Source organism: Oryza sativa, chromosome 2 (assembly GCF_034140825.1).
Source record: "Oryza sativa Japonica Group chromosome 2, ASM3414082v1".
Classification (NCBI taxonomy): Eukaryota; Viridiplantae; Streptophyta; class Magnoliopsida; order Poales; family Poaceae; genus Oryza; species Oryza sativa.
In genome coordinates, this window is record NC_089036.1 from 34564336 (window position 1) to 34581277 (window position 16942).

A 16942-nucleotide genomic window follows, 5' to 3' on the forward strand; every position below is an offset into this window, starting at 1 on the left:
GAATTGCAACATATGAAAAATACTAGTTGCAACAATCATAACCACTAGATGAAACACTAAATACCATCATGTGAAACATAAAAAAAACATACATTATATTTGCAATTTAAATACTTGATTTTATTAAAAAAAATTAAACCACACATGAAGCATAGTTGTTGTTGAAAAAAAACATTCAAAAGAACACCACTTGTATAACATTTTCAAATAACATAGTGGAACATTAGGAAATATTCATTGGAACATCCAAATAATATTAGGTGCAACACTAAGAAAATCAGTCGCTGAAAAATAAGTTTTGATAAAGTCAACGGAATATAATCATGTGGGGTCTTGTTATAAAGATTTAATCGTAACAAATGTATTAGTGTAATTAGATCATGGATTAGATAAATAGTTTAACTAGAAAAATCATTTGAAGCTAATGATTTCTTTTTCTTTCCTTTCACACAGTGTGCCAGGTTAACACCTGGGCTAGCAGAGCACTAGAGTTATATGGGCCACGAGCATCCGATGCCATCGGACGTACGACAGGAAGCATTTCCGAAATTATTCTAGAGACGGGCCGACCGACCGGCGGGGCGGTTAAATTTGGAAATCAAGGTGGCATCATCACACAGCACAGACGCGTCTAAACTGGTCGGCTTGGTTTGCCCCATCCATCTCGTTGCAGTCGTTAACTGGTAGGGGCCACGTAGTAGTATAAATATTATTAATATACTATATATTTTAAGATTAATATTTTTATGTGATATCTGTTTAAAGGACTAATCCTAACTAAGGTTGGTTAGAATAAATTGAAATGATAGTGTGTGTGTGTGTATATATATATATATATATATATATATATATATATATATATATATATATATATATATATATATATATATATATATATATATATATATATATATATATATATATATATATATATATATATATATATATATATATATATATATATATATATATATATATATATATATATATATCAGGTATTGTTATCAGTACAATTTCTTTTACTTATATCCGTCACATGCTATATCTCATATCTTTGGGAATTGGTTTGTCGGTGTTGATAAAGAAAAAAAATATTCTTGTAAAAGCATCTACTATATATTGGGCTCTATGACTTAGCAAAAATAATATGGTTCTTGACAAATTACCATCTAGATCTTATATACATGTACTTTTTAGGGCAATATATTGGCTCTTGTTTTGGACACAGCTGTAAAGGTGTGATGATGACATCAAACTTATGCATTTTGTATATCGTAACCTAGAAATGGATGGAGATTCACATATAGGCTTCAATAATTGTATGGTATTTGTCTAGTTTTGTTGGTCATTAGTTTGTGCCGTGCTTCCTTTTTTTGGATGTGCTATTATGGATTTGTTGGTGTGAGCGGATTTTTCAAATAATTGCCTGTGGTTTTTTAAGCAGAAGCCGGAATTTTTTTTAAATATATCTTTAGCTTTAGCTTAGCTTGCTGTACAAAATTTGAACACATCATGCATCATTGTCGACACTCCACACTAATAGTACTTGTACAATAAGATCTTGAAAGATCTCAATTTCTTCCTAGCCAGCTAGCTACACCCATCGATCAATCTCTCTCACACAAAGAGAAAATATAAAAAGAAAGAACGAAAAAACTCCGGTCATTCTCAAGCAAAGTTCTGTAAAATCTACATTTATTTTGTCTATATACACTGCGTTGGCGAATGTACGCACCTAAATTGACATGATGTACAGAGACTAGAGAGAGAGTAGGATAAATACTACTACGAGTAACATTTTTGTTCGAAAATATTCAGGCGAAGAATGTGACGGACTTAATATCGGATAGCTAGCCGGCTGGTACGTACGTGTATCTCTTTCACGTCCACGTACACGGTGAGAGCAACTAATTTAGTGTGGAAAATCTGAGATTATTTTTAATTTAATCGCGGCCGACGACGTCCACGTATGTACGGCACGTAATTAACAGCGACATGGTAAGACGCTGGGAAGCATCGCGGCTACAGTCACAGGGATATCTCAATATCCACCATGGCCGTGCTTAAATTAATTCGCCCAGGCCAAGTTGCATAGGTAAAGGGCATGCTAGCGACGTGCATGCTTCCTTCTTTTTTTTTTTAAAGATTTTTGTAGTACATTACTACGTGATACTGTATTGGGAAATTGTGTAAACAAACATAGTTTGCAAAAAGAATCGGCTCCATCGTTTCGCTTATTCGCCAAACGGTGTATCTGCAAACAAAAAAATAATTTATGAATAAAACTGTTATATACATGCTCTTAGCGATCTAAAAGCAAACACTAAAAAATAAACTACGATAAAAAACCCCAAATTAACTCTAAGTTTAAGTTTGAAAATTTAAATTTTGGCTTATGAGTATAATCATAAGTGAAAAGATGAGACTGAATGTGTTTTGGACTTCCCTAGCTAGTTTGAGTTTTAGGAAATTTCGTTAAACTTTTTACAAAAAGGTTCCAAATTAGCACTCATTTTCGCAGCTCCCGTAAATTCTATATCTACACTCTTTAAAAAGTAGGACAGGCCGGGTGGTGGCCGTGAATGTATCACCCCACCTATTTCTATTGTAAATTTTACAAATTATTCTTCAAACTTCATAGTATTAAAAAATAATAAAATTCACGTATAAAATCAAATTAAAGTGCATATATTCCGTATAGAAAAAAAAGGGAAAAAAAGTATTGGGCCTGCCACTGCCGGCAAACTTCGGCATCACCCACCGCGCAGCGTTGGGTCTCCCTTTAGACCACGCAGAAACTATTGTAGTGGGCCAATGCACTACATTGTTGTGCCTCCCTTTGCTAGCCATCCTAGCTGGGCCTTGGGCCTTGGGCTCCGAAGCTACTCGCACGTGCAGCGCGCGTGCGCGCCGCCAGATAATTTCCAGCACACGCCCTCTCCGTGTGCTTGGTCCTCCATTGGTTCGCAATATCCATTTCCATTTCCATTCCACTCCCGATGGCGGCGGCGCTCTGCTCCGCATCCCCGGCCATCTCCGCCGCGGCGGCGGCGGCTCTCGGTGCGGCCGCGCGCCGCCTGCGCGTGCGCGTGCGCGCAGCCTCGCGGCCCTACTGCGCCGCTCCGGCTCCGCCACGGGCTGCGGCTGCGGTGGGGGCACAGTCCTGGAGGGCGCGGCGGCGGTTTGCCGCGTCGGCGGCTTCCACGACCACGGAGGAGGAGGAGGAGGGAGCAGGTGCTGAGGTGATGATCCCGCCCGACAACCGCATCCCCGCCACCATCATCACCGGCTTCCTCGGCTCCGGGAAGGTCAGGCTTAAAAATAATAATAATTAAGATTCGGCTTTAGGTGAAAGGTATCCGTGATTTTGCACTGTAGAGATGCTTGTATACTACTCTCCCACAGTGATGTCATGTGTGTACAATGTTTTTGCTCAACTAGTAGCGTGTGTTTGCCTATTTACTCTGAATACATACGGTGCTTAAGTTCCTAGTATGAATTTGTACTACAGCCAGAAAAGTCCTAAACCCTCGGTTCCTCATTCTTTTTTTTTTCTGAAATTAATCCACCTTGTGGGTTTTTAACCGCACGAACTAGTAAAATTGAAATCTACATGTATGATGCTTAGTGAATTATATGCAGCATTTTTATATTAGAAAATCAGTGTGCCAACAAGTGCGCCCGCTAGTACACAACCCGTGCGGTCGTTCTTAAACAACCAGTGCGCCCATAATTTAAGAACAAGCGTGCTGACATATCTTCAGTTCGATGAGTTATACATACTATGATGATCTGTCATCTCTGACATCGAGCGGTCGTTTTTTATTTGCAGACAACCTTATTAAATCACATCTTGACTGCTCACCATGGAAAGCGTATTGCCGTCATTGAGAATGAGGTACTCATCTTGGACAACGTTTTTCAACCATTTGTTTTTTCTTTTGGCAATTCCTTGTATGTTTTCTCTGCGGGAGTCCAAGCAGTAAATATTTGTCCATTCCTGGAATTTCCGAATGGTTTGATAGAGCAAACCTTATTACATTATTGAGAAATAATCATTAGTCAATAAGGTTGGCTAAAACTAGCAAGATGAAGGCCACAGCTACAAAATCAGTGCTTACACCATTTATGTAATGTGTCTCAATTGCAGTATGGAGAAGTTGATATTGATGGTTCATTAGTTGCTGCACAAACTGCTGGAGCTGAGGACATAATGATGCTAAATAATGGGTGCCTTTGCTGCACTGTTCGTGGTGATTTAGTCCGTATGATTGGCGAATTGGTTGACAAGAAGAAGGGGAAGTTTGACCACATTATAATTGAAACCACTGGTAAGAAACTTAGGTTATTGTTGTAGAAATTATATATTTGAAACAAAATCAAGAGAGATGTGTGATATGCAATGTTCACGAGTATACAATTTCACTTTGAATTTCAGATATTTGATTTGCCCATTTTGCAATCTGTTCTATTTGTATGGGCAGTATTTCATTGTCCACAATTGAAATCCTCAGAGATTCATTTTTCAAAGCTACTCATTAATTATTTAATTATATGAAATTTTCACACTTGTATTGTCTTAACTTTCCAGGTTTAGCAAATCCAGCACCCATTATACAGACTTTCTATGCAGAAGATACAGTTTTTAATGATGTCAAGCTGGATGGTGTTGTGACTTTAGTAGATGCAAAGCATGCACGGCTACATCTGGATGAAGTAAAGCCCAAGGGTATAGTCAATGAAGCAGTTCAACAAATTGCATATGCTGACAGAATCATAGTTAACAAGGTAATGGTCCTGTAGCAATTACTTGCTGGATTGTATTGATGTGTGTGCTTACCTAGTATAAATCTTTTCCTGTTATATTTTTCCTTACTGTTACTACGGTATCTCTAATTTCTTCCCTTGCAGATTGATCTTGTTAGTGAGCCTGAAGTATCTTCCTTGGTTGAGCGTATTAGGGTCAGTGCAAATGCATTCATTTTCTTCTGTTTTACTGTATGGTTGCTTCTAACTTCTTTATTTGGTGCATACAGAGCATGAATCGCATGGCTCATTTGAAACGAGCCGAGTATGGGAAAGTTGATTTGGATTACGTGCTTGGAATTGGAGGCTTTGATTTGGAGAGGTTCCTCTCTCTCTCTATCTGAGCAAAGATAATACCGTCCTTTTAGATGATTACGTGCCCTAGAAGTGTCCAGTTACCCCCTCAATGGCAGGAAGGGAAGATCAAAACACAAGAAAGTTGAATGTGCTGAGCCTTTCAAACATAATGAAATGATAGGTTGCTAGAAGTGAAAATATACATACATAGCACTATATCAGGCATATGGTTTCTGCTAGTAATCTAGCATTGAAAAATCAAACCTGTTTAGTGCCATTGTCAATGATGGCTCTTGGACGAGATGATCTTAGCTGTTCAAGCACAATGAAATTTACACTGTGTTAATTTCTAAAAAACTAGACGCCACTATATTATGAATGACGGCATTGAGAGATTAAAGATCTCAACAACTATGGCTGAATATGATAAAGTTCTTAAATTGTGCTAGTAATGAATTGCACGTACATTCGAGTCTATACTGTTTTTCAAGTTTAGCTCTGGTTACCTGTTTCAGGAAAATGCTGAGCATAAGTGATTCGATTTTGTTTCTGTTCCAGGATCGAGAGTGCGGTAACTGAAGTCTCACATGACCACCACACAGGGCATGAACATAAACATGACCATGAACACCATCATCACGACCATCATCACCATGACCATGAACACAAACATGGTAAGTATAGATCCTGAGACATGATCATGATCACAGTCATGATACACACCCAATTATCATGTTGAGAACTGCAAAACTGAAAGGTAGTTGAGGACAACTATTGAAGAATACGTGACAAACCTGCTTGACTCAATAATATTAAGACAGTGTTACAACATACTGAATCTAGATTGTTAAGAAGCATATATCCATGCCTGAACTGTGTAGGCATTCTTATATGTTTATATGAATCATTACTACTTGAAGTTTAATTGCTACTTTTCTATCACTACGTGAATATTCCAAAAAGAATAATTGTTCATTTTCTGGTACACATAATATGGTAACACCCTTTTCTTCTTTATGGTAGTATTAGCAATATTACATTAAAACCTAAAACCTCGCATCAAGGAGCTTGATAGGAGGTTTGTGCGCACACACATCTTAGATCCATATGGTCCCTTTATCACTGTATTATTTCATCATTAGCTCATGAGGTTTGTGTACCTATCCTTTTATAAGTTAGCTCATGAAAGCATTTCATCATTAGCGGGAGGCCAGGAGCTCCATTGTATTATTTCACTCAATTTCAGAAAGCATAATATGATGAGATTATCTTAAATCATGACAATGCTTTCCAGATTGTAAGTCAAAATAGATTGATATCACTCGAAGGTTTTCAAACTCTTTCTACCATTTTAAATATGCTAGGTGTCCATGGTACGAAGAACAGGTAAACTCATTGTTTTTCTTTTCCTTATAGACCATCATGCACACGATCACACCCATGATCCTGGTGTTTCTTCTGTAAGCATTGTTTGTGAAGGGGAGATGGATCTTGAAAAGGTTGGTTCTAAATTTATCTGTCATGCTCTATTTTCTCATCATCGCTAAATGAAATTTAGAATCCAAATACTATCACCCTTTTAATTGCCCTGCACATAATGGGGTTGTGGATATTGAAACAAGCGGATAACAATCTTACATGCACCCACAGGCTGACATGTGGTTGGGAAACCTACTGCTAGAACGCAGCGATGACATATACCGGATGAAGGGGCTACTTTCTGTCAGTGGAATGCCTCAGCGCTTTGTCTTTCAGGTTTATGTTAAACTTAGCCCGTAATTTTACCTAGTCCACTCTTGATTCTTCCATCGTACTAATCTCTTACTGTGGTATTTACACAACGAAACCAATTACTCTGTGTTATCTAAGAAATGTCTGTGTTCGTTGGGCAGGGAGTGCACGACATTTTCCAGGGATCTCCCGAGAGAATGTGGGAACCAAATGAGCCACGCATCAACAAGATTGTATTCATAGGCAAGAATCTCAATGGGGAAGAACTGGAGAAGGGCTTCAAGGATTGCCTACTGAAGAAATAAGCGAGAAACGAGTTTGTACGTTTTTCCTACACACGGGATGGGAATCTCCAGCTTCATGATTTTGAGCTTTGCGGCTGTAGAACTTATCCTTGAATCTGAAGTGCGATTGAATGAACTAACTTGCATCATTTGCGAGATGTACAGAATGGGTAACCGTAATATCCTTGTAGCCTTGCCATCATTTACAGTTACGAATTGTACCCTGAAATTGCGCACGCTGTAATTTGAACATACAGAGATGGTGTTTCTTAATTCCTAGTAAAATCGTAATTGCATCGTGGCACTATGGATGGAATGCATGGGTTGATTCTTAATTGTGTTTATGAAGGCGGCGACATTGCATAGGGGAGGGTAATTATGTCCGTCTTATTCGCAACATCAGCAGATTGAAGGGTCAAATGCACTCTCAGGATGTTACTACTCCCTCCGTAGTAGCTAGCTAGGAATCCCTGTTCATTTTGTTCGTGATGAATCTGGACGACCAAAGTCCTTACTTATTGGTGTTCTACGTGATGAATCTGAGCAGTCCAGGTTCAAGTGACAATAATGATGGACTCAAATCCAGATTAGTTAAATGGACAGCGTGTTAACATCGTAAAGAGAAGGATTGGCTATATATGTAGAACCAATGCATAATAGACATCTCATTATGTACACGCTCCAACTGGCCAGATTCCCAGATGTCCATGCAGGGAGCAAATCATTTTCTTAAGTGCATTCGACCACAGCAACCAGCAAACCGGACATAAGTTCAAACATGATAACATTAAATTCGATTTTAGAACTCCTCAAACGGATGCAATACCTATAGTTCTTACATGTCACGGTCACGGTCACGGTCTAAAGACCGATATAGATACTGAACGAGGAGCGCAGTGTAAGACAAGAAATACATTTTTGAGAAATCAATTGAAACTAGGGCAAACAGGTCCCTTTGACAAACCGAGGCGAACCTCCATTCCGTGGTGCATGTCGGGAGCACGGAAGCTTTCAGAATCTTGGGGCACTGCAACGTGATCAATGGAAAAGGAAGATTAACACAACGATAAGCAACAATAGGACGAGTAAATACTAGTACTTGACAAGAAAAAAGTTGTCGCAAGGGCGGTGGAACTGAAATATAGTCTATATAGGCTGTATTTTGTGGTGATTAGTATAAATCAGCATTAATGAATGGTGATGAGATGTAAGTTCTGCATGGAAAGTAAAGCCAAACCAAGCTCAAAGCACCGACAGAAGCAAAATATATAATTTGTGGATATCATGATGACGGAATAAAACAACCAATTTGAGATAATTATTATTATTTCAAGTACTCCCTCCAGCCAAATTTATTTGGCATTGTTTCTAACGCTGAATAAATTTGACTAGAGTCTAGAGGTAGTACATCCTAACACCAAAAATCTATCAAGATGACCCTTTGTTTTCCAAGAACTTCTAAACTACCAATACCAAGATGCCACAAGACTACATAGTTTTATGTTCGAGAAAAACGACTACACAATTTTGCCCTGTTAAAAGTAAACAAACAAGAATTCATATGAAGGTAAATAGAACTTTGGTGGCACTCCCTGACTCCAATAAAGAACATAAACATGAATATAATAAATAAGCAAAAGTTGGTTCCCAAATAGTTGCAAAGAAATGTGAAAAGCAAGCAATAAGATTCAGGGGAAATCAAAGGACAGCAATCCTTACAGTTAAGATAATCTTCAAACCCAAAATCATCTAAGGAACCAGTCAGTGCCTCATATCCTAGCATAGATGACGGCAATGCACCAGGGGGCCTTTGGAACCTGGCAACAGATAAATCATCAATCAAAACATCTTTCATGTTAGCCTGCCCAATTAAAAGCAATGGAGATGAGTTGTGCGTGCTGTTTTTCTCCTATTTGCAGTGTATTGATGTGCTAATTGTTACTAGAAGGGGCAGACAAACAAAAACAACATCAAGATACTGCGAATTCAACCAGACCAAGGGATTCAAGCATTCTGAGTGATCCATACTAGAACATACAAAGCATCAACAAAATCTTAGTAACCTGAGCATATTGATATGTGGAGATGCTCAAAATACTACACATGCACAATATTTTGAGAATCAACTATTCTAACCAGGAAAATTGGCGTATATAACAAGAAGTTTCAGAAGGAATTTGCACACTGTCAGCAGAATACAACTGATGACCACCAACATAACATCACTGATATAATATGCACATAGGAAAAGAGTTGCAGACTTGCAGTAAATGCAAAGAGCTACTACCAGATTTACAACTAGACACACACACACACACACACACACACACACAAAAAGCTAACTGCAAGGGCAATCTTAACAAACACAGGGAGGATATAAACCACATCGAATTCAAATATGCATATCTCGTGCCCATAATAAGCCAGCCCACTTAAGTTTACGGAGGTGAAATTCCCCTAACAGTTCCAACAAGACATGTAATACTGCCTGCTCAGATCAGATGGAACTACTAGTGCCTATCTATCAACTTGGACAGATGGTGGTATTGCAGCGGAAATTACATGGGGATAGGACAGTGAATTACTTGGAGAGGATTTGGGCATCAAGATCCTTGCGGATGTTGAAGGCGGATCCGTAGATGGCTTCCGCGCCGAACCTCTTCTTGTCCGCCCAGAACTTGGCATCCTGCGCGCGCGGCGGGGATTCAGCGTGTTAGCTAGGGTTTCGAGGGCGAGAGGGGGGAGAAGAAGAAGAAGAAGAAGAAGACCTTGTGGACGCTGGCCTGGAGCGGGTGCGGCGGCGCGAGGTCCCCCTTGACGCTGTCGTTGACGCCGAAGCGGAGGACGTCGTGGTTCCCGCCGATCTCCTTCTTCACCACGCCGCCGCTCGCCATCGTCGCCTGCGAAGCTTTCTCTCTCTCTCTCTCGCTTCTTTCTTTGGGGAGAAGAAAGGGAGACGGATCATCTTCGGGCTCGACGCACTGTATATTAGAGGCAGCCCATGTCTGACTCTGACTCAGTTTCCTCTTCCTGGTGGGCTGGGCTGGTCTGGGCTGGGCCGGCCCAGCCCGACTGCTACATGGATGGCCAACGAGATATTCGTATTCGGCAACAGTTAATAAAATTCTTGGTTGGATTTTTTTTTTTCACGCGAGTTGACGTGTACTCACAATCTACATCCTATATGTAGGGATGAAAGTGGTACGGATAATTTCCGAATTCCGATCCTGTTTTTCGAATACGGATTGCTGCGGTCGGATTTTTTTCGGATATTTTCGGATTCGGATACGAATTCGGATAGTTTTTCTCGGATACGAATTCGAATACAGTAGCGATGGTATCCGTCGGAACTCGGATTCGGTCGGAAACTATACGACCTTTTTTTGCCGGATATCCAGAAAAAAAATCAACAGCCAAATCCAAAATAACAACATCGAAAAACTCAAAAACGATCATTGTTGTCCGCCGCACGCCGTCGCCTTGGGCCGCCGAGTTCCCGCTGTCGCCGTGATCCGGCCACCCCGAGGCCGGCGCCGCCGGATCCCCTCGTCGCCGTCGGCCGCACGTCGTCGCCTCGCGCCGTTGCCGTCGCCTCACGACCTCGGATCCCGCGGCACCGGGGCTGCCGACCACGGATCCGGCTGCCCCGAGGCCGGCGTCGCCGTCCGCCGGACGCCGTCGCCTCGCGCTGCCGAGTTCCCGCCGTCACCGTGACCCGGCCGCATCGAGGGCCGCGTCGCCGGTTCCGCTCGTCGCCGTCCGCCGCACGTCGTCGCCTCGCACTGCCGAGCCCCCGCCGTCGCCGTCGCCTCACGACCTCGGATCCCGCGGCACCAGGGCTGCCGACCACGGATCCGGCCGCCCCGAGGCCGGCGTCGCCGTTCGCCGCACGCCGTCGCCTCGCGCCGCCGAGTTCCCGCCGTCACCGTGACCCGGCCGCACCGAGGGCCGCGCCGCCGGTTCCGCTCGTCGCCGTCCGCCGCACGTCGTCGCCTCGCGCCGCCGAGCCCCCGCCGTCGCCGTCCGCCGCACGCGTCCCCGTCCCCGTCGTCGCCGTCCGCCGCACGCCGGCCCCGCCACCGTGGAGGCGTCTCGCGGTCGCGGCAGCCGGGAGGAAGAGTGGCGGCTGGACTGCCATTGGGAGGTGGGAGTTCGGACTAGGGTTAGCCGGTTAGGTATATATATCCCTCCATCTAAATGGGCTAATGGGCCTAAGAATCAGCTATTAAGTCTATATCGCGTTCCTCCGCTTCGAATTTAATTTTATGATACTAAATAAACTCATTTGAAAAAGTTATCAAAAACAAAGTTGTACAATTTATTGAGATCTACAAATTTTCTTTTGGTCATTTCTCCATCCGAGTTTGATTGAACTATATAAATTTTAAAATTTAAAATATAAGAAATTCAAATAATTTTTTGGGTAGTAAATGATTTCAAATGGAAAAAATTGTCAACAACAAAGTTGTATAACACATCAAGATCAACAACTTTTGTTTGGGTCATTTTTCTATATGACTTTGTTTAAACAGTTTGAATTTGAATTTCAAACTATGACACCTTCAAACAATATTTTCAAAAACTAAATGATTTCAACTCAAAAAGTTATCAACAACAAAGTTGTATAACTTATCAAGATCTATAACTTTTATTTTAGTCATTTCTTCATCTGACAAAGCGATAGTAACATTGTTTACAAAATTAGCATATCTCGCATAAGGTTTCATAAGCTATAAGAGAAATATGCAAATTTTGTAAACAATATTACTATCACTTTGTCGGATGAAGAAATGACCAAAATAAAAGTTGTAGCTCTTGATGAGTTCTACAACTTTTATGTTCATGATTTTTTCAGCTGAAATTATTTACTGCTTCAAAATATTATTTGAACTTGACATTTTTTGAAATTCAATTTTTTTTAGTTGGTAAAACAAAGTCACAAGAAAATATGGCCAAAATAATAGCAGTAAGAACACAATAACTCGATAGAACATGATTTTAGAAACATTTAGAAAAAAGAATAATCCAATTTGGAGTTTATATGAGTGCGGTAAACTAGTTTTAAATTTTATTTTTCACATACGGCTCCTTAAGACACCCGTATGTAAAAATGAGTTCATTTTTGCATACGGACCTTTTAAGAGGCCCATATGGAAAAATCAATTTCTTAATCAAAATTAGCTGACTATTGCAAGAAGAGGAATAAGTTTATTATGCCTCGCTATTGTCTTACTCTCGATTGAATCCTCTCCCTCAACCACAAAATTGGATATAACAAAATTATTAACACTAAAATTTGAAAATATTGATATATTCTATTAGAAAAAATAATGAGCTATATCTCTTCCCTGATTTGAGAAGCTCGGTTTGAGGGGTTGTTTACTTTGATAATTATCCGTTACCGTATTTGTTCCGTTTCGTATTCGCTCCGTATCTGCATTCGACAATATTCGATTTCGTTTTCGAATCCGGGGTTTCCGATTCCGATTCCGATTTCGAAAAAAAAAATGAAAACGAATATGGTAGAGCTAGTTTCCGTCCGTATCCGATCCATTTTCATCCCTACCTATATGTAGTTTGCACGAATCTTAGAATAAATATATTAGGTGATAACAAAATGTACCATGCATGATGTTTACTTTATATGATATTTTTTTATAAGTGTAAGATACCTTGTTTATGTAATTTTTCTATTTCTTATATATAAAACTTTGAGGTTATCAATTTGGATGTGACTACACAGCTAGTAATAGCTGGTTTGTCTCACTCCATCTATGAGAGATCCTATCCACCTATACTTCAAATAAAATTTTCTCTTAAACTACTCATCCGATCTTACGATTCGATTACACTGTTGTGTTCGTAACAATTAAATCTTTATAACAAGATCTCACATGATTATATTTTGATGAAAAATTATAAATTACTTTTATAATATATCTAAATTACTTTTAGATTTCACTAAATTACTTCTTAGACATATAAAAGTAAATTAATGCTTCCTTCCGCGCATCCGGTGCGTGCCCTGTGATCATGCTCTCTTAGAAAACGCAACAACTAGCGCACCACGATACACGTGCATCTACTCCTAGTCCTACTGCTATGAAAGAGCCAAAGAGAACACAAAAGGCACGCGGGTCCAAGTTGTTGTTTGCCAGTTTGTGCAGCCTATCAAGTAAAATATCATCACAATAGAATAGGTCGTGTTATACGTGTATGGCAAATTAGGTAACAGATTAATGGCGCTAAGCTTAATTCATGACATGACTGCCATTTAGGCTGGAAGTGTAACAAGAAAGCATATTCTTACAATCCACCATCCAAATAAAAAGTGACCATTAGATACAACGGAGGACATAGATATTTATTTGAATTATTTAAACGCATGCACACATGCCATGAGAACCTCATCACTCTCTGGTCATAAGGAACGCATCTCTAGCAACCAAAGATGACAAACATGCATATAATTAGCCTCATTGGTGGTCCATGAAGCTCTCCCAGCCCCATATATATATATAGCTCCTTTGCTATCATGTACGTAGTATATAACATGAGCATCAGGGTAAGGAAAGTCATCTCAAATCCACACCAGTTACCCTCAATAGAAACGGTGCTAATGGCCCAGAACAAGACCATGGCTCTGCTCCTTGCCACCCTTGTGGCGGTGGTTGCGGTAGTACGAGCCACCGAAGAGAAGGATATAGAAGAAGCTGTGTGCTCAGAGCATTGCAACGACGAGGAAAAAGAAGGCACCATCGACCACAAGCACTGTGTAGACATCTGCATCCTCACGAACAGGGAACTTTTTGGGGCCTTGGAGAGAGGAATGAAGCCCTCGATGGAGCAATTCAGCGCTTTGTGCAATGAGGGGTGTAGCAAAGAATTTAAGGAGGATCCTGCCACCAACAAGAAGTGCGTAGACAGTTGCATCGTCGATGCTAAGGAACTCAATGGACACTTAGCGAAAGGTGGCGCTTCTAGTGTTCCCGCACGTGCATGATTGTGTCGAGCTGCACATCTGTTCCTTCATCCATGATCGAGGGACGATACCCATTAATGGTTCCCACCCAGCGGTCGGCCTTGTATTACATTGTCCTGTTGTTCCTTTTGCCTCTTCAATTGTTTCATTATTTGGTGTTCATAACTTCTATGTGATCGATCTGGTCTGTTGTTCTACCCAATATTGTTACTAAAAGCATTTGTTATCTTTAATTGATTAAAATAGTTCCAGTTGTGCTTTGTCTTTTAACATTCATTAATATACGGTCTCATATTCCACTTTGAGTACGTGCAATGTTAGTACATAGATATAGTTCATGCTTCCTTCCGCGCGTCCGGTGCGTGCCCTGTGATCATGCTCTCTTGGAAAACGCAACAACTAGGGCACCACGATACACGTGCATCTACTCCTAGTCCTACTGCTATGAGAGAGCCAAAGAGAACACAAAAGGCACGCGGCCACGCTAAACTCTTCCAAACAAAACTAATTCTCCGCTTTCAAGGCACGCTGCTTTTGAATAGCTACAAACCGGTACCCTCAGTGATGATATTATACATGTTTCTCTAGCGTAAAAAATATGTTTCAGTTATTGCCTTGACATGTTGCACCAATGTGTTGCATCGATGAGTTTACAGGTATGTTGTTTCACGAATACAATATCGAAGGTTCCGATTTGAAAAGTATAGCTTTTAAGTGCAAGACTGAAACAATCTTTTTCCTCGTTAGAGAACAACACCATATTAAGGCAATATAATACATACATTTGATTTCATCATTTTTTTTTAATTTTTGATATTGGGCCTGACGAAAATAATGGATCTTGTTTTAACAAATTAAGCTAAACATTTTGTTTCGCAAGCCTATACAAAAGTTTCAGAAATGCGAGTTTTAGTACATAATACACCATTGTCGTGTGATGACCGGTCAGGCCATGAGTTTTTCTTTTGGACTGGAAGTTATTTAATTAATCATTTATAGAATTTATATTAATGTGCAAGTCATTTGACATGTAAAGTAAAGGAGGGAACTAAACTTTCCTTGAATAAACCATGTTTGGAGTATTTTCATGTGATTCGCCATCCCTAAAATATTGTCTGAAATTTTCTCGGAACTCAACCTTTAATTTTAACGATGCCAATGGTTACGCCTTTTCTAGAACTCTTTGGCCAAATAGTTACACGGAAAGGATTGGTGCGTCTAGCTAGACATATATGCTAACATCTGATGGCATGTCGAGACAGGTGCACGCGTACAGTCATTCCATGGATCGCATACAATAGCTACTAAATCACATTAGTTGTTGCAAAGCCATGACAATAAAAGATAGAGAGGATGTTCTCCCAATGACCTGTAGGGTGAAACGGAGCTTGAGACAACAAGTTCTTCCACATATATAATTTTTTTTTGGGGTCTTTCAATTTTCGTTCGTTATAAATATGTAACGGGAATTTTACTTTTGGTATATCATTACTATCCCCCAATGTTTTGGGACTATCTTCATTTAGAAAAATATATCGCAGCCCATTTGAGATATTCTACAGGACCGGGACGACGATCTAAATCTTTTTCTTTTGTCATCTGAGAACATTTTTGAAAAAAAAATTAAAGGCCTACATTAGATAATCACATGTCTTTGGATTAGCTAGAACAAGATAATGCTAACCTACACATTATGGAAACCGAATGTTCATGGTACTGTTTAGCACATCAAGCAGGTCCAAGTTGTTGTTTGCCAGTTTGTGCAGCCTATCAAGTAAAATATCATCGCAATAGAATAGGTCGTGTTATACGTGTATGGCAAATTAGGTAACAGATTAATGGCGCTAAGCTTAATTCATGACATGACTGCCATTTAGGCTGGAAGTGTAACAAGAAAGCATATTCTTACAATCCACCATCCAAATAAAAAGTGACCAGTAGATACAACGGAGGACATAGATATTTATTTGAATTATTTAAACGCATGCACGCATGCCATGAGAACCTCATCACTCTCTGGTCATAAGGAACGCATCTCTAGCAACCAAAGATGACAAACATGCATATAATTAGCCTCATTGGTGGTCCATGAAGCTCTCCCAGCCCCATATATATATATAGCTCCTTTGCTATCATGTACGTAGTATATAACATGAGCATCAGGGTAAGGAAAGTCATCTCAAATCCACACCAGTTACCCTCAATAGAAACGGTGCTAATGGCCCAGAACAAGACCATGGCTCTGCTCCTTGCCACCCTTGTGGCGGTGGTTGCGGTAGTACGAGCCACCGAAGAGAAGGATATAGAAGAAGCTGTGTGCTCAGAGCATTGCAACGACGAGGAAAAAGAAGGCACCATCGACCACAAGCACTGTGTAGACATCTGCATCCTCACGAACAGGGAACTTTTTGGGGCCTTGGAGAGAGGAATGAAGCCCTCGATGGAGCAATTCAGCGCTTTGTGCAATGAGGGGTGTAGCAAAGAATTTAAGGAGGATCCTGCCACCAACAAGAAGTGCGTAGACAGTTGCATCGTCGATGCTAAGGAACTCAATGGACACTTAGCGAAAGGTGGCGCTTCTAGTGTTCCCGCACGTGCATGATTGTGTCGAGCTGCACATCTGTTCCTTCATCCATGATCGAGGGACGATACCCATTAATGGTTCCCACCCAGCGGTCGGCCTTGTATTACATTGTCCTGTTGTTCCTTTTGCCTCTTCAATTGTTTCATTATTTGGTGTTCATAACTTCTATGTGATCGATCTGGTCTGTTGTTCTACCCAATATTGTTACTAAAAGCATTTGTTATCTTTAATTGATTAAAATAGTTCCAGTTGTGCTTT

General features: G+C 40.4%; 4 protein-coding genes across 4 annotated transcripts; 3 read left to right on the forward strand and 1 right to left on the reverse strand.

Annotated features, from left to right (window-relative positions):
* The first annotated feature begins 2950 nt into the window (after window positions 1-2950).
* LOC4331034 (uncharacterized) lies at window positions 2951-7425 on the forward strand. Its single transcript, XM_015771090.3, has 10 exons — window positions 2951-3308; window positions 3833-3898; window positions 4151-4331; window positions 4592-4788; window positions 4912-4962; window positions 5037-5128; window positions 5662-5777; window positions 6520-6602; window positions 6754-6858; window positions 6996-7425. The coding sequence occupies exons 1-10, from the start codon at window positions 3000-3002 to the stop codon at window positions 7137-7139; spliced, it is 1344 nt and encodes a 447-aa protein (XP_015626576.1). The 5' UTR covers window positions 2951-2999; the 3' UTR covers window positions 7140-7425.
* A 460-nt stretch (window positions 7426-7885) lies between these two features.
* Window positions 7886-10076, reverse strand: LOC4331035 (cyclin-B1-2-like). Its single transcript, XM_015771091.3, has 4 exons — window positions 9887-10076; window positions 9704-9804; window positions 8838-8935; window positions 7886-8145 (listed from the first exon to the last, which is right to left on the reverse strand). Exons 1-4 carry the CDS (start codon window positions 10010-10012, stop codon window positions 8045-8047), a joined length of 426 nt encoding a protein of 141 aa, XP_015626577.1. The 5' UTR covers window positions 10013-10076; the 3' UTR covers window positions 7886-8044.
* Window positions 10077-13737: 3661 nt separating this feature from the next.
* On the forward strand, window positions 13738-14121 carry LOC4331036 (uncharacterized protein Os02g0798501-like). The gene has a single exon (XM_015769451.3). The coding sequence runs from the start codon at window positions 13738-13740 to the stop codon at window positions 14119-14121; it is 384 nt and encodes a 127-aa protein (XP_015624937.1).
* A 2197-nt stretch (window positions 14122-16318) lies between these two features.
* Window positions 16319-16702, forward strand: LOC107277985 (uncharacterized protein Os02g0798501-like). Its single transcript, XM_015769455.3, has one exon. It carries the CDS (start codon window positions 16319-16321, stop codon window positions 16700-16702), a length of 384 nt encoding a protein of 127 aa, XP_015624941.1.
* Window positions 16703-16942: the final 240 nt, after the last annotated feature.